This window comes from Sorex fumeus, unplaced genomic scaffold, assembly GCF_029834395.1.
Source record: "Sorex fumeus unplaced genomic scaffold, SorFum_2.1 ptg000051l, whole genome shotgun sequence".
NCBI lineage: Eukaryota > Metazoa > Chordata > Mammalia > Eulipotyphla > Soricidae > Sorex > Sorex fumeus.
Genome location: NW_026606108.1, coordinates 45,331,749 through 45,359,646, shown reverse-complemented (window position 1 = coordinate 45,359,646; position 27,898 = coordinate 45,331,749). Strand labels below are relative to the sequence as shown.

Genomic DNA, 27,898 nt, shown 5'->3' with positions numbered 1-27,898 from the left:
AGATTGTAATATTAGTCTGTTTCTTTGTTTTTCTTTTTGTTTTTGTTTTGGGGCCACACCAGCAGTGCTCAGGGCTTACTTCTGTCTCTGTACTCAGGGATTATTCCTGGTGGTGGGGGTGCGGGGGTGGGGTGGGTGGGGACCATGTGGGATGCTGGGGATCAAATCCGGGGTGGCCTCATGCAAGGCAAACGTAGAACCCACTGTACTATTGTTTTACCCTAGTCTCTTCCTGAGTAAGGGAGGGAAGAGCTTCTGTTTCTGTTTCACTGTCTGCACCATTTCATTCCCAGGGAGTAGGGTGTTTTCAAGGCTCTCTGTAAGTCGTCTTGTGTGTGTTTCTGTCATGTTATGGCTTTGGTGATGAAATTGTCATGATAGCAAACTCTTTTCTCTCCTTGAACTCCTTAAGCACTCTGGTGATTATTGGAAATAGGTAAGTAGAACGTTTTCATCGCATTGCTTGACCCAGAGATGATTTGTCAGTCAAACTCCTTTCAGAATTACTAGCAATATAAAGAAGAGCATCTTGAATGTCCTTTAAGAAATATCTCAGATGTTTTTAACCTGGTAATGATGGTGTGTGTTGTGATGTCGAATCTTGCCTGTCTCCTGCTGATTGGCTTGCAAACGGTATGACTAGACTGTTGGTAGAAAATATGGCAGCTTCCATTCCTTCCTTGCTGTGGATTACAGCGCTGTCTCATTGTTTATTAGAAGGAATGCTGATATATAGTGAAAATGAACTTCCTTTTATTTTCCAGGCAGTAAAATGTTCCAGGCGCTCTATACAGTCAGTTGTAACTGGCTTCTCCACAGAGCATTGTACTCTGTATTTGCCCTACATACACGCTTTGAATCTATTATTTAAAACGGCATTCAACTTTGTCTTGTATCTCAATTCTTAAATAATTTAAAGACACCTCTGCATTGTGCAAATCTGCTTTTGTAATTTTCCACGTCTCCTGTTTCCTCTACCTAAAGAAGTATCATTTCTAGGTGGTGGAGAGTTTCAGATGAATTTCATTTTACCTGGTCCTGCGCTGTATGTGGGCCTGCACATGGGCTCGATGAGCACCTGTCCACTGATGAAGACCATAGCCAGCTCCAGAGAAGACCCAGAGGAAGTTGCTGATTTGCCTAGTGTTACACAGTTAGGGAAATCAGGCCAGAGATGCAACAGCCTGCATAAATCCTAGGCCATTTGCATGTCCTGTCCAGCATCTAGTAAGGTCAGCATGTGTTTGATGGTTAGAACTTAGAGCCACTGGTGAGTTCTTACCCAAAGACCAGGATCACATGTCCTCTTAGTCAGCTGAGAGTGCAGCTCCCAATGCAGACCTGTAACCTGCGCTGCCTACACTGAGGAAACGCTTCTCCTCTGTTGGACAGGTGAGCATCCTCAAGGTGCCCAATATCCAGCTAGAAGAGGAATCATGGCTGAATCCTCAGGAGAGGAAAATGGCCATCCAGAGCCATTGCCTCACGTGGACACAGTATGCATCCATGAACGAGGAGTCTGTCTTCCGGGAAAGTGGAGACAATCCAAATTGGTAAGGTCACATACGTGTGTGTGTGTGTGTGTGTGTGTGTGTGCGCGCGCGCGTGTGTGTGTGTGTGTGGGTGTATAGTGTGTGTATAGCTTAGATGCAGGGATGTATAGTATATATGGGCATATATATATATATATATATATATATATATAGATAGATAGATCTATCTATATCACTGTCACTGTCATCCCGTTGATCGTCGATTTACTCAAACGGGTGTCTCTGTTCATCCCAGCCCTTAGATTTTAGCAGCCTTTCCTTACTCCTCTTTCCCAATGATTGGAGGCTCTTTCAGGGTCAGAGGAATGATACATGTTATAGTTACTGGTTTTGGCATATTGAATATGTCACGGGGAGCTTGCCAGGCTCTGCCCATGTGGGTGGGATACTCTCGGTACCGTGCCAGGCTCTCCGAGAGGCATAAATATATATATATGTATATATATATATATTTTATTTTTTCTGTATGATTTTTTGCCTACTGTCAGAACTCCATCAAACATGGTATGGTAATTATGGAAAATGGGTAGGAAGTGTCTTATAATGTGTCCAGGAATATGTTCACTCATATTTGAGGCTTGGCCTGAGCATGTGGAAAGCATCCTGGAGTGTTGGTGGTTGGGTAGTGGAGGTCGGCTGCTGGGGCTGGGTCCCTTGGGGTGGGAGAGCTCACCCGACCCCCTCTGGGGTGCCCCTAGTGAAAACAGCCTTGCATGGAGTTCAGTGGCATGATTATGGGGGCTCATTTATATATTTTATATATTTATATATGGGGCCCCTATATATTCAGGGATGTACAGTATATATGGGCATACACATATGCCCATATATATATATATTTAAAGCTATATATTTATATATGATGATGAATGTCATCATGTTGACCAAGACCATCCATGGTAACTTGCAGTTCCAGAAGGCCAAGTCTAAAGGTTGGGACATGGGAGTCTCCCGGTGGACAGTTCTACAATGAAATTGACCATATCATATTTAATCGATGGTTTTGCCTGACCAATGTTGCTTTGTCCCAAAATTCCAAATGGGATCAGACCACTGTCTCCTTTGTGTAAAATTCTACTTCACAGAGCAGGGAGAAAGGGCTGAAGCTCTTCGTGTTGCTGGAGTGAGCAGATTCCACTGGGCTACGTTAGCACACAACAGGGATGAATGGAGACGTTACTGGTGCCTGCTTGAGCAAATTGATGATCAACGGGATGACAAGTGATACAAGTGATATTTATATATATATGTAAATATTTAATTATATATTTAAAAGCTATGATTCTAGTAGGGATAAGGTAGTGGGTAATGTGTAATGAAAGTGTGCTTTGCATGTGTGAGACCCTGGGTTTGATTCCTGGCACCCGAAGAAAATTATAATTTCACACTTACCACTCTGTTTATAACTCACATAAAAGATACTTTATTAAGTCTTAACCACACCAAGTAATTCATGAGTGGTTCATTTTGTGGCAAAATAATGGTGTTCATCTTCCTCCTGATTGTCCACTCTTGATTTCTTTTCTCCTTCTCCAGTGAATGCTATTGTGCTGAGTTTTCTTTCTGACAGTTAAGAGTTACTCTTACGGTTACTTGTACCTTAAACTTAACTTACCTGTACCTGAAAGGTCCTTACTTACTTGTGCCTTTTTTTAACCCTACATGGTCTCAGAGCATGCTGAGTATGACTTTGTCTGCCTTTTCTATAGACATGTCTTCATTTTGTGTATTTATAGTTTTACTTAGTAGAATGTTTCTAAAGTTTGTCTCTTTGACATACATGTGTCAATTAAGCTAGATAACATAAAATAAAATTTTTATATTTATATATAAAATCTAGCTTATTCTTGGAACTGCTGTATAGTTCTCAATCCTGTGGTTTTATTAGATTTTCTTTAGCTATTTCCTTTTTGATGTATGTTCATATGGTATGCTATTTGCATTATAAATAGTACTGAAGTATTTTTGAAACCTATGACTCTTGTATGTATATGCCATATTTGAAATTTTCTCTAACGTAGATTTTCCTTTTTTAATGAAGAAATACCCAGTAGTACTTGGGGACCACGCAGTGCTGGGGATCAAACTAAGCTCCCAGGTGCAAAGCAGACATATGGTCCAGCTCTCTGAGCCCTCTCCCAGCCCCTAAAGTAGAATTAAATATTATTTTATTTTTAGGTTTTTGGGGTCACATTCAACAGTGCTCAGGGCTTACTCCTAGGTCTGTACTCAGGAATCACTCTTGGTGGTGCTGAGGGAACATATTTAGTGCTAGGAATTGAACCGGGTTATCCATGTGTAGGGCAAGCACTTCAACCCCTGTACTTTCACTCTTGTCCTAAAACAGAATTTTTAATTTTAGGTTTATTGGGATAGCACATACAATATATTTATTCTTTCTGGTGTATAATTTTTTGAGTTCTAACAAACACACATATATAGTTGTGGAAATACTTCCTCAGTCAAGGTATAGACCATTTACGATCTAGAACAAAAAACTATATGCCAAGACAGTTTAATGGGGAGAGAATATTCTTTTCATTGAATAGAACTGGCACAGCTCAATACCAACATTAATCAGAACAAAGTTTGAACTCTTCATCATACCCAATACAAAATGAACTCAAAGCGAAATTAAAAAAAACTATATGAAATAAGAGTATAAAACACTTGGGAAAAAACTATATGAAATAAGAGTATAAAACACTTGGGAGAAAACGCAGATATAAATCTTTGATGATCATGAGGGTGATGGTGGATAAGGCAGTGATAAGAGGAAAATAAGTAAAATTGTTCTCATTGAAGTTAAAACTTTTGTGCTTTCTAGGACATTGGTGATCCAGAGTGTGGGAGAAAGAATTTGTAAACCTTATCTGACAGAGATAGAGCATCTGAAGCATACATAGGGCTATTACAACTCAATAATATAAAACAGCTCAATTAAAAAATGGGCAGGAGCTGAAGGCTCTTACTTTGCACGCAGCAGATCCTAATTCAATCCCCAGCGCTACACATGGTCACCCAAGTACCACCAGGTCTGACTCCTGAGCATAGAGTCAGGGGGACTTCTGAGTACTGTTACGTGTGCCTCTCCACCCTCAGGGGGAGCAAACAATATTAACAAAAATGGGCAAAGAATTTGAGTAGACATTTCTCCCAATAGATATGCAGCCAATAAGTACATGGAATGATGTGCATCATGAGTCCTTAGGGATCAACATCGAAGCTCCAGTGAGTTGCCATTTGGCACATGCTAGCATTGCTGTAAATTAAAATAACATAATAACAAGTGTTGGTGAGGATGGGGAGAACTACGCAGTTAGCAGTTACTGGGAATCACCAGGGTTCCACCCCATGGTGCCAGGGCTCCAGGTGGCATTAGGGGTTATGTTCAGGACCTAGCACACACTTTGCTGTCTCCAGACGTACATTATTGCAGTGTAATCTATCTAATAGCAATAGAAATTCAAACCCAGATAACTGAAAATCTAGAATATGGAATCTATTCTGAAGCTCCATCCCTTGTCGAAACTGTTACGGCTCCCATCATTTTGGTCTTGTGATAATTCTGGGGTGCTCTAGCAGCAGCGCATGAAATGGGATAATGCGAAGTCAGAGGGAGTCTGTTTTGAAACACCCAAGAGAAACAGTTTTTCTTTTGGTTTCTCTCACCATTAGAAATTCACATTAAGCCTACGTATTATAGATGTTTGAGATTAAGAATGAAGGCAGAACCTACAGCATTTCTTTTGTTTACCAAAGTAGAAAAAGACCAGAATTATTTTTTTATGCAGAAAAAAATACAAAAGTCTTTCATGTTAGCCTGAGTTTTCTCAAATCTTTGGGTGATTAGTCTTAAAAGCTGAACTGACCCTTTATCAGTTGATAAGTAAAATGATAATTGGTCCTGAGTATCCAAGGAAAACTTAGCTTTCAGAAACCTTTTCTAAATGTGTTATTAAAAAATATTTTTTAATAGTAACTGATTCTGGGAAAAATGATAATGAGCCTTATCAAATATGTTGTGTTTTTTGGGAGAAAACATTTTTATACTTTGAAGCAGTGTGCTTACAAAATGTTTGGTCCATTGCAAATTGGTATTTATGTAGGTTTTGGATTCTTTTGGTCTTTTCCCTGTTAGAAACAATGCTATGGTGGAAATTTCCTATGACTCCACCCTTTCCCACTTATTCCAGCGTCTTTTTTTAAAGTTAGGGATTAAAGATCTTAGGCAGTTTATATTTTGATACACATTACCAAATTTTTCTATAAAATGATTGGACCAATGACACATTTTTCTCCCTTTGGTTTATATTTTTATTCTCTCCTAACACTTGTTTTACATTATTCACACGGCATGCCAGTATTTACCACACCTACCACATAAAGGTCAGTGCTAGAACTTTTTCCTGCATTGATCTGGAGCTCAGGTTAAATAACTCCCTTGAGCTGCTACAGTGAGTAAACTGTCAAGTCAAGATGTGAATGTGGGTGTCATGAATCCACCCCCAGCACTGTGTGTGGTGAGACGCATGTGGACTTTTTCGAAGGGCTTTTGTCTCAGATGTATGGTACTTTGGAGCCCAGGCGATGGAGACTGGGTTTTGTCCTCTCCTTTTTTCCCCACTTAGGTTTTTTAGGCCACACCCAGTGGTGCTCAAGGCTAAGTCTTGGTTCTGCATTCAGGAATCACTTCCGGCAGGGCTTTGGGGAGCATATGTGATGCCGGGAATCAATCAGGGTTGGCCACTTGCAGGCAGGCAGCTCTGTGCACCACCCCCCAACACACACACACACACACACACACACACACACACACACACACACACAGTCCTACCACTCCAGCCCGCTGGTTTTGTCTCTTGTGCCACACAGAGAGTTTTCAGCAGGGGATGATCTGTTGGAAAGATCCCAACTTGAGGAAACTTTCATTTGTTTTTCAGCTGTCAGCTTGGATTTAGACAGACATTGAAACAGATGTTCTAAATGAGGTGTGCTGTGGGGAGGGCATCGGGAAGGAATACATCATTGCTCTCATTCACCTCCTGTTCCAGGGGAACGAGAGTGGAGACTAGCCACTGATCCCTGAAGAGGAAACCTGGACTTTTTTGGTTTCTTAAAAAAAAAAAATTAAAACCTTTAAAGAATTTTTTTTCTTCAAAGAAACAAGTTGTCACGGCCTCTGTGTCTAAAATTAGACCTTGAAGCTGTGTGTTCGTGAGTTGTGTGTGTGGGACCAGAAACCAAGTGCCCTGCTGTCCCCGTGCGTGGCTCTGGAGAAGGACAAGTCGGTGCTCAGGGTCTCTGATCTAGTTTTGCTTTCCTGGTGACAGCGCTACTGTCATGGCATTTTCTTGGGCAAAAGTGATGCGGATCTCGTTCCCCTCTGCGACGTTGCCCGGAGGGTTGTTTCTGATGACTTTCTTCCCAATTAGCATCATCAGACTTCTTTGGAGGGCAGTGGGATCACCGCTCTCTTTAGAAAATAGAGATGGGTGTTTCCCACTTGACTTACTTTCACAATGGCCAGCTTGGTGCTCACACAGGCAAAATCCTCTAGTGTGTCTTCTCTGTCTTCTCTGATACCAGTGAGGCTGCACAGAATAGTCTCAACTGGCACATGTGCCAGGCATGGTTTTAAGTGCTTGGTGTATGTATGACTGTGTGTGTGTGTGTGTGTGTGTGTGTGTGTGTGTGTGTGTATACATATCTGTTTAATCCTGTGGGATTGGTACCTTAGTATCCCCATCATAGGACCCAAGGCTTGACAAGTGAAATGACTTGTTGAAGGTAATTTGGCCAGTACTGACCAGAGCCACAATCCAACCTGCATGGCAGCTGGGTTCTAATTTCCACCCCTGGCTCATTTGTCCGATTCACAGATCTCTGCACACAGCTTCCCTGTAGGATCTTTGCAGTTGGCAGCGTCACTAGCCTTCCTGTCCCTGAGAAACCCTGTTCTCATAGGCAGTGGGGCCTCTAGCTCAGCATTCTCATTCCAGTGGCGTCTCTTTCCCTGTGTGTCCAGTTGTGTTCCCTTCAAGTTAGGCTTCCTCATGACTGCCAGGAGCAAGGAGGGTCTGCACTGTTGCCTGTCTCAAGTGAGGGCGAGACCTCTGAGAGGGAGAGAACCTCACTCCTGCCTAGGGACTCCTGACAGTCTAAGTCAGCTGAGGTCCCCTGCTTCTGTCTTGACCAAGGGAAAGAGTGGCGTCCGTTGGCTCCTGGAAACCTAGGGCTGTGGGGGAGAGAAAAAAGGCACCAGCATAAAGGTGTCTGGAGGGTAAGAAGGCGGCCTTGCATGTCTTTCCCCCTTTGCACGGTTGCACATTGTGTGGTGATGCGGCTGGAATGATAGCACAGTGGGTAGGGTGTTTGCCTTGCACAAGGCCCACCCGGGTTCGATTCCTCTGCCCCTCTCGGAGAGCCTGGCAAGCTACCAAGAGTATCCGGCCCGCACTGCAGAGCCTGGAAAGCTCCTCATGGCATATTCTTTATGCCAAAAACAGTAACAAGTCTCACAATGGTGCCCGCTGGAGCAAATTGATGAGCAATGGGAGGACAGTGCTACAATGCTACAGTGTTTTGAAAGTGAAAGAAATGTCTCTCCATCAGAGAATCCAGGGCTAGCTCTGTTCCAGCGACTGGGCCTCCCGAGGGCCTGGAGCCAGGACTGGGAAGCTTGCTGGAACTAAAGCAGCTCCAGGGGTTCTAATTTCTACCCCAGGCTCATTTGTCTGATCCACAGAACTCTTCTCTGCACGCAGCTTCCCTGTAAAGACTCTCTTGTGTTCTCTGCTGCAGTTAAAGGACCTACCTCTGGGGCTGGAGTTCCACCTCTGAAGCCCCACAAATTGGCTTCATGGCTTTCAGCCCTGTGTATGGTGTATGGTGGGATTAGCAGCCCCCACTTGGAGGGGTGCTGTGAAATGTAAATGAAGAGATTCTCCGGAGAGCTCAGACTAGGCATGCTGCAGAGTTCCATAAGTTAGTGTTTAGCCTTAGTTCTTTCACTGTCGTGCTCATCGTGGGAAAAATCCATGTGACTTTCAATTCTAATCCTCAGAGTGTATGGTTTGAACATAGAAATGGTGTCTGAAAGCTGGAGAGATGGGACAGGAGGGATAGCACTTGCTTCCATGTGACTGCAGTGGTCATGACCTGGATTCAACCCTTGGCATCACATATGGTTCCCCTAAGTACAAACAGGGTTCACTCCTGAGCACCAGTGGTATGACCCCCAAATCCCTGCCCCCTTGCAAAAAAAAAACCAAGAAAACAAAAAGAAATGGCATTTGAAAGTTGATATTTATTCTGCAAAATCTTCCCTGTTGGGATTTTGCATCCCGTCAGTGCACAGTGTCTGGGATTGGGAGGAGCTGGTCTGTTTCAGTTCCAGAGTGAGAATTTGGCGTCGGAGAGCTCAGCATCCAGGGCTCAATGCCAATATTTTGTGTAGACTGAATTCTTCAGCTTTTGGGTTCTCTTCTTGGCCCCTGCTGTGACCAGGCCTGTTATGGAACCCAGGACACTGAACTGTGCCCTTCAATAATGTTTCATTACTAGTGAAGCTTCTTTCATGTGACTAGCTTTCATTCTCATAATAAGATCGATATCATTTTTAATTTCTTATTTTTCAAGTTCAGGGTTAAATTATCCAAGACCCCAAGTATTCTTTGATGAATCACAACTAGTAGAATTTCCATAATTTGAAGGACAAACTGTTGGGCATATTTTCCTTCGCCTCTGTGTTCTTTCTCTGCTCTGAAATAGTTTTTTCCCGGGAGTAAACTGACAGTTTGGTGTCTTCCGTGTATTTCATACAGGATTTTTTAAGTTGACCTCCAAAGTTGCTTTTACTGAAACATTAAAATACACCGGGTTTGTTAACTTTACTTAGGAATTATTTCTCAGCTCCAGTCCAACAGCTGGAGGGTATTGTGATCTAATAGTCTCAGTAAATATCACTGCTCATTCCACACATGACTCCCTGTTCTCAGATTGATCTTGATTTCCAGTGAAACAGTGGTGATGACACAATTAACAGCAATAAGGCCTTTACTGTGCTGTCAATATGACTTCTGGACAAGAGCTTTTTTTTTTTTTTTTAATTTGTTATTGAATCACCATGAGATACAGTTACAAAGTTGTTCATGATTGGGTTTCAGTCATACAATGTCAACACCCTTCTGTCCCTTCACCAGTGTTTATTTCCCACCATGAATGTCCCTAGTTTCCCTCCTACCACCTCCCCCAGTCCCCAGTCTCTATGGTACTTTTCTTCTTTCTCTGAGAACTGTATTTTTGCCCCAATAAAATTGACCTCCAAAACATACACATTGATCTATGTTTGTGCTCAAGTAGTCTGGCTAGAAAGGTAGTGCAGGGATTAAGTGCCTTGCCCTGCACATGGCCAACCTTTGTTCAATCCCCAGGACCATACATGGCCTCTGAGCACCGCTAGGAGTGATTCCTGAGCATAGAGTCAAGAGCACGCCCGCAACATGGCCTGGTGTGGCCCCCAAACAAAATGCAAAACCAACCAAAATAGCCAAGGTCTTCTTGGGTTTTTCTAGTCCTGCCACATCTTCATTCCCTGAGCTGGGCTTGACTGGAGGATGCTTTGTTGCTTTTCGTTGATTAGATGGTGGATAATGATCCTTCTGAAGCATCTGGAAAAAGGGATAGAAGTAGCAGAGAGACAGCTGTCTCAGAGATCCAAAAGCGTTCGGTAGGAAATTTGAAGGTCAGATTATTTTGAACCAGTGCTAAGAAGACATCTCTGGTTTTTGCTGATTGGCCAGTGAAATGCCATGTGACTTGTGGGATGTGGGAATTGCCATGCAGCACTTGGTTGCAGAGTGCTAGGAATAGCCAATAGGGTAACAAGTGAAAAGGCGCTGTACTTGGAGAGGATACATTACTGGATGAATAAGTCATTGAAACTAGAGGTCAGTTGTGTTCAAAGTGGGGCTCCTCCTTCAAGGTACTCCATCTGAAAAATGGAGGAAGCTCTTTTATTGAAAAGGAGATGACCCAACTGGAAAAGATATTTAGCCAAGGAACGTTTTCATTTGCTTACAAGATCTTTTAAGATATTTTAGCGAATCCACATTTATCTTTTTAGATACTCCTTTTACCTTTTCTTTGCTCCTATTTTTTCACTACTATAATCAGCATATACTTCTTCAGTGTATAGAAATGACCTGGCACCCGAGCTGCGCAGGAGGAAGAGAGCGGCTTGGAACGCCTTCAAGAATGTCGAAGAAATAGCTAAGAGGACGAAGAACCTCCGGCTCTGGGCACATCTCTTTGATTCCACTGTTCTTCCTGCATTAACATATGCCTCAGAGACCTGGACCCTACACAAACAAGATGAGAACGCTATTCAGGTCTCCCAAAGAAGAATAGAAAGAGCTATGCTTGGAATATCACGTTTCACTCAAATGAGAGAACGAATCCGGAGTTCTGACATCCGTCGACGATCAAGGATCAGGGATGCTGTCTCATTTGCCAAGGTGTCGAAAATAAGATGGGCTGGTCACGTAATGAGATTTAAAGATGACCGTTGGACTAGAGCTGTTACTGATTGGATTCCACGGGATGTCAAGAGACCGCGTGGCCGCCAACCTACCAGATGGTCAGACTTCTTCGTCAAGATCATGAACGATCGGTTTGAGGCCCTTCATGTTCCCGGAGCGAACAGATGCCATTGGGCTACACTAGCACGTGACAGGGACAAATGGAGACGTTACTGGCACCCGCTAGAGCAAATCGACGACTAACGGGAAGTTAAGTGATTAAGTGATAATCAGCATATCACATTGTATTGGTTTGAGGTATGAGGTCTGCAACATAGTAAGTTGATGTATGGATATGTTGAGAAATAATCATCAGCGTCGAAGAAATAGCTAACAGGAGGAAGAACCTCCAGCTCCGGGCACATCTCTTTGATTCCACTGGTTTTCCTGCATTAACATATGCTTCAAAGACCTGGGCCCTATGAAAAATAGGATGAGAACGCTATTTGGGTCTCCCAAAGAGGAATTGAAAGAGCTGTGCTTGGAGTATCACATTTCATTCAAATGAGAGAAAGAATCCAGAGTTCCAACCTCCATCGATGGTCAAGAATCAGGGACTCTGTCTTCTTTGTCAAGGTGTCGAAAATCAGATGGGCTGGACATGTAATGTGATTTGGAGATGACCACTGGACTAGAGCCGTTACCGACTGGATTCCATGGGACGTCAAAAGACTGCGTGGCCGTCCACCTACTAAATGGTCAGACTTCTTCAGCAAGACCCTGAAAGATTGGTTTGAGGCTCTTCATGTTCCTAGAACGAGCAGACGCCATTGGGCTACACTAGCATGCAACAGGGACGAATGGAGATATTACTGATGCCTGCTTGAGCAAATCGAAGAGTAATGGGATGTCAAGTGATCAAGATATCCAGAGTGGGGTCATGGATCATTTGATAATGCTATTTTAAAAATTGTAGTAACTCTATGGTTTCTAATTTGATGACTGTCTACCAATCTGTCTTCCCACCAACAGTGTCCAGATTCCTTTTTGTCAACATCCTTGCCATCAAAGGTTTCTTGTCTTCAGAACAGCCCTTTTGCAGGACTGGGGGCAGCAGGCAGGGGATGCAGGGGGTAGGGGGGGAGAGGTGGGGAGTGGGTGGATCTCACTGTGTTTTTCATCTGCATTTCCCTGATCATTTGTTCTTTTGGGTTTTGAGACGTGGCCATGGTTCAGGGCCAAGGTTAACTCTGTGATTTATTGTGATTCTGGTGTTGCATTCCCAGCTGGCTCCTGGTTAGAAACAGTTTTTAAGTTCTCTAGGTGAACCTGTTGAATGGTGAGATTTGATTAAAGAGTCAGTGTCCTGAGGTTCTGGTTGCAAGCAGACATGACTGACACCTCAGGAATTCCAGCATTTTCAGTTTCTGTTAATCTTATTAAGCATGACCGGCTGATCGTCTGTCTATCTGGCAAACAATAAACACTTTCCCACAGACATGCCTTCCTGATGAGCTGAACAGTGTTCTGAGGAGAGATAAATGGACGCAAGGGAGAAATTCTCAGGGAATTTAGGACTGGAAGAAGGGAAATTCCAGCCAGTTGGACGAGTGCTAAACCTGCCTTGCGTTCTCGATCACACACTTTATTTCCATAGCACAGCGGTAGGGCATTTGCCTTGCACGCAGCCAAAATGGCCGACCCAAGTTCAATTCCTCCGCCCCTCTCGGACAGCCTGGCAAGCTACCGAGAGTATCTCGCCCGCATGGCAGAGCCTGGCAAGCTACCCGTGATGTATTCGATATGCCAAACACAGTAACAACAAAGTCTCCAATGGAGACGCTACTGGGCCCACTCGAGCAAATCAATGAATAATGGGAGGACAGTGACAGTGAACTATGTACCAAAAAGGCTCCCCTATCAGTTGGTGGCTGCTGTGGTCAAGTGAGGGGACCCAGTGAGGGCTGGAGGGGTGGGCAGGGTAGCACCCTTAATTGTGATCCAGTGATACGTAGTGCCAAAAAAGAAGCAGGCATTTCCAAGCACCTCAGAAAGCTCTGCAGGGCTCAGTGCTTGGCAGCATCTTACCTGCCTCCGTTTCAAATGGGGTGAAGAGCAGCTCATCATTTGCAGTGGTACCTGCAAAATGAAAATGCAGAATCCTTTGTTTGGGGGACTCACGCTGCTGCTCAGGGCTTACTTCTGCACAGTGCTCAGGGGTTAGTCCTGGTGGTGCTGGGGACCAGACTGGGTAGACAACAGACAAAGCAAGCACCTTCACCCCCTCCTTATCCCTCCAGCCCTCAGAATCCTTCGCTTTAAAATGGTGAAGAACTTCGAAGCAGTGAGCAGAGTATCCAGCTTCGTGTTCCTCTTCAGATAGTTGAATTCTAGGTGACAACACAGACCTCTTGTCCCTGGTGCCAGCACTGAACGACATCTGTGCACCGAAGGGTCTGATAGCCTGGCATTAGTTCCAACTAGGCTAGTTCATAAACTGTGGGACTTTGCTCATCACTTAAGATGCTGATCAGTTGCACCCAGTAGGCACTTTTCTGGGTAGCAGGACTGAGGGAAGGGACATGGGAACTGAAGTTAATGTCACGGGCTCAAATGATGGCCCTGCCACTTAATTTGGTGTGCCCTTCCCCAGTCCACCTCAGTGAATCTGCTTTTTGAAATTTGTGAGATGGTGTTAAATCCCGACTTCCGAGGCTTGTTGTGGTAGGAAATAACTGTCTTTAAGTGATTCAATACAATCCAGTGGACTGTAGAAGGTTGTCATCAAGTGTTAATCATTATTATTGATGAGCCATTCTTAAGTACTATTTCTTTTTTAGCTAGGGAGCTACTCTGCCCTATTACACCCACACTGGCAACCCGGACCCTGAGAATCTCAGCGTCTGATTATTTCCTGCTGTTCTGGGCTTTCTCTCTGCTGCTCATTGTTAATGATTTGGGTGCAAGGGAGAAGAGGTTAGTGCCTGAGGAGAGGGGATTGAGAGCCTGCCAGAGGTGTGGGCCACACCACTGCAGTGTTGTATGTGACCCTGTGATGTGGCGGCAGGGTGGAGGAGACGGGATAGGCTGGGAGCCCCTCCAATGCCAGGATGGGGAGGGCAGAACTCACTACTAAGTGATTTATGGTTTAGCGACACCTTGAAGTCAATGAAATACAAAGATTTTGGAGTTCAGCGTGGTTGGATTTGTACATAGGGCATGCACCTTTTCAGACACTTGCTTCTCTTTCTGCAGATGTAAATAGTGTGGTGGTAGTAGAGATGATGGTTATGATATGATGAGTGTTCATATTGACCAAGGTATTCAGTGCTTACCCACATTACCTTGAGCCCTTTCCATGTATTACTTATTCACCCCTGCTCATGGGCTAGTAATTAGTAACGCCAGTTTATGGAGGAGAGAGTTTTCATAGAGCTTTGGGGACTTGCCTTAGACAGGAGGGTACCTGTTGCATGTAGAGTTGAGGAATGCTTGGAATCTGACTCTGGGAAGCACATCCTTAGTGCATCTGTGTCTGCATCTGTTTTTGTCTCTGTGTGTGGTGTGTGTGTGTGTGTGTGTGTGTATAATGTATACACACATAATATATACACATAATCTCTTGTGTATGTGTGTGTGTAAAGACTGATAACTGCTTTGCAATTACTGAGAACTCTGATGTGCTGTGTGGCATATAAAGAGTGGGCAGTTAAATAGGAGTGGACAGCCAGTTGGATCTGCAGACCTGGCCTGGCCTTTGTGGTACACCTCTATGTCATCACAGGAGAATTCTGAAAATGGTGATTAGACCGGAAATGTCACCACAAGAAGAATATCTATGGAATCCTCTCTCTCTCTCTCTCTCTCTCTCTCTCTCTCTCTCTCTCTCTCTCTCTCTTCTTCAATGCACTTTAATTAAATTTCTATCATGAAAACAATTAGGCAAGACTTGCCATACCTAACTAGTCAATAATTCAAGGACAGGATCTCATTAAGCTTGTGCTTTCCTGGAAACTACCTTTTTGAGGATTCAGAGTCGCTGGCAGTGTGCCCTGGGGATTAGTTCCTATCTGGATTTTCTCTCAACTCCCAAAGGCCATGCATTTTTAAGTGACCCCAAAATAGGATACTGATTTTGTAAACTGCCATTTACATCCACAAAGTGTTTCTAGATTTGAGCCACATTTTCTCCACTGCGATTCCCTTGGGTCTATGTTGAATTACATCTGACCGTGGACAGAGCCGTAGAAGTGATGCAGATCTGTGGCTGGAGTGATAGATAGCACAGTGGGTAGGATGTTTGCTTTACACACGGCTGACCCTGGTTCAATTCCCAGCATCCCATATGGTCCCCCGGGCACCACCAGGAGTGATTCCTGAGTGCAGAGCCAGGAGTAACCCCTGAGCATCGCCAGGTGTGATCCAAAAAGAAAAAAAAAAAAGGTGATGCAGATCTAGGTTCTGAGTGAGTTCCAGGACCTCCTCCTGGTACTGAGTTTCAGGGAACCGGGGGAACTCCTCTCTCCGCCTGGTGGAGACTGCCCCCTACTGACTTGAGTGTATGGAACCTCTAAGACATTTGGTTCTGGTTCCTAACAGAAGCAGGGAGAGGCAGTGAATGTTTCTTTTGCTCCTTCCCTGCACTCTTCCTTCCCTAACTCTCTTCTTTCCATCCTTTAGCTTATAATGCATTTTTTAAATTCCTGCTGTGTGTGTGTTATTGCAGTTGGAATTGAAGATGCAGTAAATAAATACTACACATAGAACTATATAGAAAACATCTGGTATTATCTACTAAAGTTGGGACTGTGCATGACTTAAAGTTCAGATATTTGATTGCTAGATACTTCATAGAGACACATGTATACTTACGGTCCTGGGTTCATGATAAATATAAGTATTTTCATTGTAGCACTATTGGTAAAAGCTCCAAAACGGATCCATATTAATTGTCTATCTGTAGCAGTGTGTAATTTGTAGTATTTTCAAACAATAGAACTGGACATTCAACAACTACATGCAACAGTATAGGTGATTCTCATCTGGCTTCATTGTCCTTGGCTTAGCAAACAGTAAACAATCAGTGCTAAGAGAGGTATATGGTTTGGATGGTGGCTTTGGTTACTGTTGGTTCTAGGGAATCTCTGCTGGAGACAAGGACCCCATTGAGAGGCTGTTGGGAGAGGCACTGAGACATGCTTTCATAACGTGCCATACTAAGCTCAGGCAGTGACAGTAGTAAGGGGGAGAATTACTGACTTTTGAGGGATGTTAGAATAATAATTGTAAAAAATCCCACAGTCTAGTAAATGATGGAATGTTTGGGTTAATTAGAAAAAGAATCAAATAAAATGTTTGTGAGATTTCTAATCCATAGGCATGGAGAATGGTTGTATCATTAGTTGAGAGAGAAGGGCTACAGTTTTGAGGTGATAGATAATAAATTTGCACATACCAAACTCTATGAACATAGTCACAATATTTAACTATGATATTGTCATGTGTAAAAGAAAAACGTTTGACCACAATTCATACCCTAGCCATAGTTCATACCTTAGCTGTACAGCATTTTGGAGAGTTCAGTGTGACCCTGGGTTTACAGTAGTATGTGATTCAGTCTTTTTTGTGGGCTAAACAGAGATACAAGACAGGATTTGGAAGGCTTGAATGATCTTTATGTGTCTCTCTCTGTCTCTGTCTCTTGCTATCTCTTTGTCTCTGTCTCTCTCTCTATGTAGTTTTTGGACCATACTTGGCTTACTCCTGGTTCTGGTGGTGTTCAGCGTACCCTACAGGGTGCTAAATATTGAACACTGGTTGCTGTTTGCAAGACAAGGTCGCTCCCTGCTGTACTGTCTCTGTGACTCCATATTTATGTCTCTTGAGGAAAATAAGAATCACTTTAAGTTTGAGAGTTGGAGCAAGTTTAGGGCAAAGGAATCATGGAATTGAGGTTTTACATAGTACTAGGGGAAAAGGAAAGCCATGAGGGCATTTAAGGAGAGTTGTTTTTAAAGAGGGTAGGTCAGAAGTTAGCATGTACCTTTGATGAAAGTGGTTTTTGGTGGCGTAGAACATTTTAAAATTCTTTTTGATCTTAAACTGTTGATCTTAAAATGGTCAGGACATTATTAATATTTTGATGATTGATCAGTAATATTAATATTAAAATATATATTTTAAATTATTCTTTATATTTTAGTTGTTGTTACTGTTGTTACTGTGTCTGGCATATTGAATACGTCACGGGGAGCTTGCCAGGCTCTGCCGTGCGGGCGAGATACTCTCGGTAGCTTGCCGGGCTCTCCCAGAGGGGCGGAGGAATCGAACTCGGGTCGGCCATATTGGCTGCGTGCAAGGCAAACGCCCTACTGCTGTGCTAATTTTAATTACCTTTTATTTGGGCTGGAGCCATAGCACAGTGGGTAGGGCATGTTTGCCTTGCACGCGGCCCACCTGGCCAAGCCAGGTTTTATTCCTCCGCCCGGCAAGCTACTGAGAGTATCTCGCCCGCAAGGCAAAGCCTGGCAAGCTACCCATGACGTATTCGATATGCCAAACACGGTAACAACAAGTTTCACAACAGAGACGTTTCTGGGCCCGCTCAAGCAAATTGATGAACAACGGGAGGATAGTGCTACTGTGCTACCGTTTAATTATTAATTGTATAATAAATACTATAAATCATTAGAGAAAATTTATAAGAACAAATTATAAAAAAGGGACATTTACAGTTCTCATGCCCAGAGATTCTGTCATTTTTCAGCTGTATCCATTTGTCCATGCATCCATTTTTATTCTTTTGCTATTTTGGACCACACCTGCTGTTCTCAGGGATTACTCCTGACTCAGTGCTCATGGATCACTCCTGGCTGTCTTGGGGCACCATCTAGGCGAGTGCCTTACCCTCTGTACTATTTCTCCAGCCCTCTTTTCTTCGTTTTAGGAGCTTACATTAACTGTATGTTGTTCTGTAACCTGCAACGTTTTGCATGGGAACTTAGAGGGAGGCTTATCATGCACTCAGAAGAAAATATTTGATGCGCTTTTTCAGTGACATATTGAGGGAAAGTGCGCTGTTTTCTTCTCTGGCAGTCTTCAAGTAGAAGAGGATAAACTCTCATCTTCTTGATGGCAAGGGCACGGTTTCCCCTTACTGCCTTGTTATTCTCTGATATGTGGGGAGAAACCTGGGAAGTGCTTTTCTGAGCACTTCATTCTCCCAAAAGTAGTGGAAAGAAATATTGGTTAGAATATGATGTAAGCGAGATTTTTTATTAATCCCTCACCTAAACTTGCCTTGAGGACCGAAAAGTGTATCTCTCCCAAGAGTATAAGACTGCTCCACTTTCACTTGTAAATATTAATGTCACTGTAAATTCTATTCTGAATAATATGGAATAAAGACAGGCAAGATTAGTGTCACTAGGATATAGCTTTACATGAGCAAATCATTTTAAATAGGCTTAAACCTGAGAGGCGGAAGCTGCTTTGCCTATACTGTTTGCCTAGTATTTATGTTGGCTTGTATAGGATAAGACTCAGTCTCTCTCTCTCTCTAATATTTTGCAGGCATCCTGTTTACTGTGTATACTATCTAAATGAAGAGACTACCGCTTTTAGGAGATCCAACTGAAATTAACACTGTTTTTTAAATATCAAATGAACAGCTTTTGGGATCCATACTTTACTCCCAATATCTTTCTTAGCATCAGTGAATCAGTGAATGTGCTTATAAATACATAAGGACACCTGTAAAAGCACATAAAACGGAGTGGTGGTTAGTATCTCTTTTCCATAGAGCTATAAGAAGGCCAGGGAAATATTTTTTCCTATCTTCATCTCCTCTCATCTCTGCATATTGTATGCTCCTATTCTACTTTCATGCCTTCTGCCTGGGTCTTTGTGGTTTCCGCCTGATCAAATGTCAGCTTTGCTGATGTGGTACTCACAACTTGTCTATTTATTTTCTTCCTGTTCTCCATGAGATCTGGGCAGGCAGAGAATATCTCCTTACCTTTGGGATGCTAACACTCAGGGAAGGACTTAGCATACGGAAGACACTGTGTTAGTGGATATTGAACAAAGTGACGTGTGAGCTCTAGTTCAGTATAATTCAAATCTCTTACGGTGATGAAGTCCCTCATGTTTTATTTATCTGGCAAGTTCTTTGTTTTTGAGCCACACCCAGTAGTTTTCAGGGTCTACTCCTTTTTTTAGAAGAAATTTTATTTATTTATTTATGTATTTATTTATTGGCTTTTTGGGTCATGCCTGGTGATGCTGAGAGGCTACTCCTGGCTCTGCACTCAGGAATTACTCCTGGCGGTGCTTGGGGGACCACATAGGATGCTGAGGATTGAACCCCAGTTGGCCGCATGCAAGGCAAAAGCTCTACCTGCTATGCTATCACTCCAGTTCTATCCTTGAGTACTTTGAATATATTATTTGAACTTCTGCCCCATTGGGTTTTTCTCAAAAAGTTACTGAGATTTACACAGGAGCTCCTGTGTATATGATAAATCACTTTTTTTGTGACTTTCTTTTTTTGCGGGGGTGGGGGGTCACACCCAGCAGTGCAAAGGGGTTACTTCTGTCTCTACACTCAGAAATTAGAATAAATCACTGTTTCTCCCCTGCTTTCTGAATTCCTTTGTTATCTACAACTTGATGGTTTGGTTATAATAAATCGTGATGTGGTTCTCTATAGAGTTATTTTAGCTGGTAAAAAGGTAAAGGTAAAGGCCCTCCCGTTGATCGTCGATTTGCTCGAGTGGGCCCAGTAACGTCTCCATTGGAGACTTTGTTGTTACTGTGTCTGGCATATGAATACTCTCGGTAGCTTGCCGGGCTGTCCGAGAGGGGCGGAGGAATCGAACTCGGGTCGGCCATGTTGGCCGCTTGTAAGGCGAACACCCTACCCGCTGTGCTATCGCTCCAGCTGGTATTCTTTTTTAAAATTTTATTGTATTTTTAAAAGTTGTTCACAATAATTTGTTACACTTAATATTCCAGCACCAATCATACCACCATTATACCTACTTACTACCATATTTCAAATGTTTCCACCCCAGTCCCCAAACCCTACCCCCAAAGCAGCACCTAAATAATTTATTTCGTATTTCTTGTTATGAATAACCCGCTAAAAATGATCTCAAAAAGTTTCCTTTGAGGAAAGTGTGTGAAGATTGTTGTGTCTCACCCTGGAGCCAGTAAACTTCTGTATGAAAGATATTAACATACAAAATGTCACATGGCCGCAAATGCAGCATCGTGCTCCAGAAATTAAATTTTTTTTTTTTTTTTGCTTTTTTGGGTCACACCCAGGGATCACAGGGGTTTCTCCTGGCTCTGCACTCAGGAATTATCCCTGATGGTGCTCAGGGGACCATATGGGATGCTGGAAATTGAACCCAGGTTGACAGTGTGCAAGGCAAACACCCTACCTGCTGTGCTATTGCTCCAGCCCCAGGAATTCAAAAATTTTAAATATGGTTATACAGCTGAGATTGGGCTGGAGTAATAGCAGTGATAGGGTGTTTGCCTTGCACACAGCTGACCCGGGTTTGATTTCTCTGTCGCTCTTGGAGAACCCGGCTGGCTACTGAGAGTATCCCACCAGCACAGCAGAGCCTGGCAAGCTCCCATAGCGTATTATATGCCAAAAATAGTAACAAGTCTCACAATGGAGACGTTACTGGTGCCTGCTCGAGCAAATTGATAAACAACAGGACGACAGTGCTACACTGCTACAGCTGAGGTTAATTTAATATTTTTAACTGGATGGTGACTTTGGGGTCTGCTGGTATCTCTGAGGTGATCATTTAGTGTTGCTCTCTTCTGAGAGATTTTTTAGTGTGCCTCTGGATCATGGGCGTTAATGAGTTTACATGGCACCAGAGGCAATTCCTGGGCATGACTCCCAGACTCCCGGAAGCACAGGGAGATGGGGGGAGGTCACCCATTTCCAACTCCATGGGAGCCTGGAGATTTCAGTCACAAGTCCCACAAACCTGGGTTTTTCTTGCTGGTATTCTTAAATTTAAATATATGCTGCTTCCTCACATTAGGGTGCTTTTCATTCATTATTTCTTTAGTCATTGCTGCCTTTTCTCTCATCTCTTTCGGGTATTCCCAGGAAATTTGCTCTGAGCCATATGATGAGTTCCTCCATATTCCATGGTTTCTATTCACCTTCTTTTTATTTTTGCTGCTGTGCTCAGTAATTTCAAATGACTCCAAGCTCTCTCATCATTCTTCTGCTTGTTTATGTCTTTTGTTGAATCCCTTTTTTGGGATTTTTTTGGTGCTAGTTTCTCTCTTTCTGCTGATATTCTGATTTTGCTCATGAATCATTATTATTTTACTGATTTTGTATAGTTGTCCATCTGTGTTTTCTTAGCTTACTGAGGATCTTTTATATGGCTATTAAAGAAATTCTTTGCCAGATAATTATAGAGCTCCTTTTAAAATGATTCTTTAAATATATGTTTACTATTATTTTGTTCATTTTCTGGAGTTTTGTATTCCTGTTCCATAGTGTACTTTGTGATCTTTTGTTAAGAGATAGGCCTTTGGAAAAACACCCAACTCTCCTAGTCTTTATAGACTTGCTTCATGCAGAGTAAGACGTTTATCAAATAGCCCGACTGGAGATTCTTGAGACCTTTCTGGAGCTGTATCTACTCTGGACACATGAGTATAATTAATTTATCAGTTAGAGATCTGACACTGTTCTCAGGGCCTATAATTCCTTGCCTTCAATGATAGTACGTTATGCTCTGTGCTGGAACATGTCAACACATTTGACTTTGCTAATAGCAGTCTTGGTATCCAATTTATAGACTGTTTTCCTCAGCATTCGGTGTGAGACTGTTCAGAATCCAGTCTCTTGGGCAGTCCTCCCTACACTTCCTGTAAAGCCAAAATGTTCAATGTAAATTCCATTCTTCTAGCCAAGATAAGTCCCAGGAGGATTACTCTATGGCTTTGAGGACAGCTGCACACACTAGGGGAAAAGGCAGCTCAGATAGAGAAGGGAGCACCAAATAAAGGGTGTTGGGAGGGTCTTCTCAGGATGGGAAATGCGTGATGAGAGTAGACTATAGACCGAAAAAGATTGCCACTCAATGTCTCTTTTGCAAATCACAGCACTCAAAAGGAGAGAGATAACAAAAGGGAATGCCCTGCCACAGAGGTAGGGTGGGATGGGGGGGTGGGGGGTGGGAGGGATACTGGGACTGGTGGTGGTGGAGAATGGGCACTGGTGGAGGGATGGGTATTCGATCATTGTATAACTGAAACCCAAGCACAAAAATTCGTAAGTCTACAACTGTACCTCATGTTGTTTCACTAATAAAAATTTAAGGAAAAAAAAATAAATTCCATTCTTCTGTTAGATATACATTCTGTTCTCTCAAGGGAGAAGCTATAAGTCGAAAGTTTTTTTTCCTTAATTTTGTTGCATTTGAGCTGGGTGGATAGGGGTTATGGTAAATGAATAACAACATATTCTATTAAAATCATGTCCTTTTTTATTATTATTTTTTAAGTAGCTGGGACTCTGTAACCTCATCACTGTTTTTTTGAGTTTTCAAGAAAAGCAGTTTGGTCCTTATCTTATTGTTAGGTCTTTGTGGAGGAATGAGGATCCCTAGAACTTACTATTGTGCTGTCCTTTGATGTCTGTGATAATAAGTGATGCTGAGAACTTTTTCACATACCTATTGACCATCAATATATCCTCTTTGTGAAAGTGTTCATTAACTTTCATTTTGTGATGTGGTTACTAGGTTTTTGTTGTTGAGCTTTGTGAGCCTTGGATATTTGCCCCTATCTAATGTATCGTGTGTAAATATTTTCTGATAATGTGTACCTTTAATTTTGGTCAAGCTTTCTTTTTTCATAAAAGCTTTTTGAATTTGATAAAGTACATTTGTTAAAGTACATTTGATAAAGTAAGAACATCTAGTTTTTACTTTGGAGAACCTGGCAGGCTACCAAAAGTATCCTGCCCACATGGCAGAGTCTGGCAAATTTCCTGTGGCATATTCAATATGCCAAAACCCAGTAACAATGATGGGTCTCATTTTCCTGATCCTGAAAGAGGCTTGAATGTGGCACTTTCTAAAATCTCAGGGCTAGGACGAAGGAGACGTTATTGGTGCCTGCTCAAGGAAATCGATGAACAGCAGGATGACAGTGACAGTGACATTTGTTTATTTTTGTTTTTGGTGGCTTTTACTAATGAAATCAAATAGAAAACACCTCTTAAATTCTTATCCTAGAATGTTCTGCCTTTGTTTTTTCCTCAATGTAGTTTGCGAACTTTAGTCCAATTTTAAGCTCCTTAATCTACTTTGAATTAAATTTAGTTTATGGTATTAAATATGAATCAAATCGCATTTTTTTTGCATGTGGCTATTCAATTTTTCCAACCCTATTTGTTGAAGAGACTTTCTCTTTGCTCTACTTCATGCGCCTAGCTCCTTTGTCACAGATTATATATAAGGGTTTTATGAGGGATATCCCATTGGTATGAGGATCTATATTTATTCTATTACCACACTGTTTTGGTTACTATAGCTTTGTATAATCTTACATCAGTGGAAATGGTACATATCAAAAAGATTGGAATGAACAGTAGTGGTGGGGATGTGGTGAAAAGGAAGCCTCATTCACTATTGGTGGGAATACTGTCTGGTTCAGCCTTTGTGGAAAATAGTATGACATTTTATCAAAAAATTTAAAGTAGATTCTTATATGACCCAGCAATTTCACTTCTTAGCTTATACATTTAAACATAAAACCATCACTTTGAAAAGATACACGTACTCCTATGTCATTGGATAACACAGGAACAATCCAATAGTCCTTCAACAAAGGACAGTATGGCATATCTACACAACAGAAGACTGTGCAGCTATAAGAAAAAGAGAAACTTATGCAGTGCACTTTAGCTTGGCTCAAATAGAGGAGTGTCAGGTTAAGTGAAATAAACCAGTGGGAGAAGGACAAAAAGTAGATGATCTCAGTCATCTCTGGTTTAGAGAGAAACAAAGCAAAGGAATTGATAATATCAAATGATAACAAACCCTTGGCTCTTAATTCCAGAACTGAGAATACAATGGGTGAATGGGGGAAATGATAAGGTGGACTGGAAGTCACAGTGGTGAAGGATCTTGGATGCTTCCGTGGTTGGGGTGAGAGGCTGTGTATATAAAATGTAAACTCTAACACTATTGTAACCATGTGACTTAAACTATAATAATAATAATAATAAACTTCTGTTTTATGTAGGGAAGTAATTAGTATTGATTCTTCGATCAGGCAGTACACATCTCCTCTGTCTCTCCCTCCTCTAATCAAGGATTAAAGAAGCCATCCATGCTTCTGGTTTTCCTATCTCTGTCTCTCTTTAGTAATAAAGGTAAAGGCCCTCCCGTTGATCGTCGATTTTGCTCGAGCGGGCCCAGTAACGTCTCCATTGGAGACTTTGTTGTTACTGTGTCTGGCATATCGAATACTCTCTTTAGTAATGGTGGCTAATATTTAATGTATGCACATTGTTTTTCAGAAGCTGTGCTTCTGTCATCTTTATTCATCTTATACAATAACTGTAAAAGAAAGAGCTGTATGATTCTCATTGTATGTGTGGGTAAACTGAGCCGAGTGTCTGAGTGGGCTTGGGGAGATGGTTCAAAGAACTAGAGCACAGGCTTTGCTGGCACTTGGAGTGCTGAGTTAAGTCCTAAGCATTGCATGGTCCCCTGAGCACCAGATGTGTTTCTTCCTGTAAGGAGAGAATCTAAGTAATTTGCCTAATGGGATATTGCTGATAATGTCTCAGCTCAATTTGTAAAAACCATGATTACAGGACTGGAGTGATACAGCAGGTAGAATGCTTGCCTTGTATAGGGTGACCCCAGTTCAATCCCCTACACTACGTATGGTCCCCTAAGCACTTCCAGGAGTGATCTTTGAGCACAGAGCTAGGAGTAAGCCCTGAGCACTGTTGAGTCCCTCCCCCCACCCCCAAAACCCAGCTATTTTACAGCATGAAAACAAAATGTCTATATTTTTCTATTGTATTTGAGGTCACATGGTAATAGTGCTATTGTTTTTTGGCCAGCGAAGTCACTGCACCACCACTGTCACCACCAAAGTACCGCAGGTCCTTTCACCCCTGCCTCTCTGTCACCTTAATTCTCCTTACCCACAATGCCTTTCTCTGTACTGCTGGTTTCCTCAGTCCTGTAGTCAGAGTCCAAGGGTTTGTTGCCACTGGATGCTGCCCCTTCCCATGCATTGCTTATGTGCTACATATGAGGGCGTTCATTTAGTTCTTGTCGTTCTCCTCCTGATTTATTTCAATTAGTATAATCCCTCCTAACTTCATCCAGGTTGTAGTGACATGCAGGATTTCATCTTTTCCCCTGAGTGTATTTCCATTGTGTGTGTGTGTGTGTGTGTGTGTGTGTGTGTGTGTGTGTATGCCACCCTTTCTTTATCCACAGTGTTGTCTATCATTGGTCATTTGGATTGCTTCTATATTTGAGCTATTGTATGACTGAAGTGATCATAGGTATACACATATTTTTTCATGGTACTGACTTAGTATTCCTTGGATAGATGCAAAGTAGTGGAGTTGCTGGTCATGTGTGAATTTTCTACTAAAATAATATTTGAATATTGTTATCAGTTATGTCAAAGACAGGCATAGAACTCCTGATTACCACAGTCTTATTATGAAATTTTTTCTTAGGTTTGAGTAAGAATCCTAGGTTCTGCATATAATTCTATCTTGTTATAGTTAGAATTATTTGCCCATATATTTTTTTGTTCTTCCAGATACTTTGCTCCCCCAATTGATATCTGTCCTTGTGTAGGGAGTTTGGTTTATTTACATGTTGTGTAATGATTGCCACAATAAGGTTTTCTAGCACATCCATTACTTCACATAGCATTGATATCTTTGGTGGAGACATAAGAATTTTAAAAATGTACTCTCTTAGGAATTTAAAACAGCATTCTTTTCACTTATTTTATTTTATTTGTATTTTAAAGCATTTTTTAAAATTGACTCATCACGAGATACATAGTTACAAAGTTGTTTATGATTGGGTTTCAGTCATAGATGTTCCAATACTCATTCCTTCACCAGTGTACATTTCCCACCACCAGTGTCCCCAGTTTCACTCCTGCCACCTCCTATTATTCCCCTGCCCCAGCTTGCCTCTGTGGGAGGCACTTTTCTTTGTCTCTGTCTCTCTCCTTCTGGACATTATGCTTTATAATACAGGTACTGACAGGTTTATCATGTATATCCCTTTATCTACTTTCAGCAGTCAGGTTCTTGTCCAGAATGATCATTTCCAATGATCATTGTCATAGTGGTCCCTTCTCTATCTTAACTGACCTCTTGTACTTGTGGCAAGCTTCCAAACATGGACTAGTCCTCCTGGCCCTTGTTTCTACTGTCCTTGGGTATTAGTTTCATATGTTTTCTTTTTTTATCCCACAAATGAGTACAATCATTTTGTTTGTCCTTCTCCTTCTAATGCATTTCACTCAGCATGATACTGTCCATGTCAGTATATTTATAAGAAAATTTCATGACTTTGTTTTTCCTGATGGCTGCATAATATTCCATTGTGTAGATGTACTATAGTTTCTTTATCCAGTCATCTGTTCTTGGGCACCCAGGTTGTTTCCAGATTCTGGCTATTGTGAATAGTGCTGCAATGAACATAGAAGTGCAGGTGGTGTTTCTGCTGTGTGTTTTTGGGTACCAGAGTATATTCCCAGAAGTAGTATTGTAGGTCAAACGGGAGCTCAAGAAGCTTGCTTGCTTGCTTGCTTGCTTGCTTGCTTGCTTGTTTGCTTCCTTCCTTCCTTCCTTCCTTCCTTCCTTCCTTCCTTCCTTCCTCCCTCCCTCCCTCCCTCCCTCCCTCTTTCTTTCTTTCTTTCTTTCTTTCTTTCTTTCTTTCTTTCTTTCTTTCTTTCTTTCTTTCTTTTTTCTTTCTTTCTTCCTTTCTTTCCTTTCTTTCCTTTCTTTCCTTTCTTCCTTCTTTTTTCCCTCCCTCCCTCCCTCCCTCCCTCCCTCCCTCCCTCCCTCCCTTCCTTTATTATTATTTTTTTGCTTTTTGGGTCACATCCAGTGATGTTCAGGGCTTACTCTTGGCTCTACACTTAGGAATTTCTCCTGGAAGTGCTTGGGCAACCATACAAGGTTCTAGAGATCAAGTATGGATTGGCTGCAAATGCTCAACCTGCTTTATTATTACTCAGGTCCCTGAAACAGCATTCTTTATTAAGACTGTTGTCTTTATGATAGAAACTCTAAATTTCTTTTTAACAAAATATTTTGTGTTGTATGCAAGTATTGACTTACAGATATTATTTTATACTAATTATAAAGTTTCTGAATTTAATGATTTCTATATATTTGTTTCTGTAGGACTGAGTTCATCCAAAGAGGCAGAATTTCTATCACAGGGGCTGGCTTTTTCAACTGCATTTTGGAAACTTTTGCCAGCACATTTTTAAGACAAGGAGCCCAGAAGGTAAGCTGTTAAACTGTTTGTACTCTGAACTAACATTAATTTTGAGAAACCCTAGACATTTCCCTGGGGTTACTAATAAAGGTCATAAACAGAGAGGATCACGATCACGATCATCCTGTTGTTCATCAATTGCCTCGAGCAGGCCCCAGTAATGTCTCCTTCATCCTAGCCCTGAGATATTTAAAAAGTGCCATATTCAAGGCTGTTTCAGGCTTAGGAGAATGAGACCCATCATTGTTACTGGTATTTGGCATATTGG

At 42.1% G+C, this 27,898-nt stretch overlaps 1 protein-coding gene across 1 annotated transcript in view; it reads left to right on the top strand.

Annotated features, from left to right (window-relative positions):
- The window catches only part of PRELID2 (PRELI domain containing 2), an 82,282-nt gene that overhangs the window by 22,403 nt on the left and 31,981 nt on the right, over positions 1-27,898 (top strand). The window contains exons 4-5 of the mRNA XM_056124826.1: positions 1,393-1,553; positions 27,534-27,639. Coding sequence (XP_055980801.1) covers positions 1,393-1,553; positions 27,534-27,639 — 267 coding nt within the window. The remainder of the gene's footprint in view (positions 1-1,392; positions 1,554-27,533; positions 27,640-27,898) is intronic.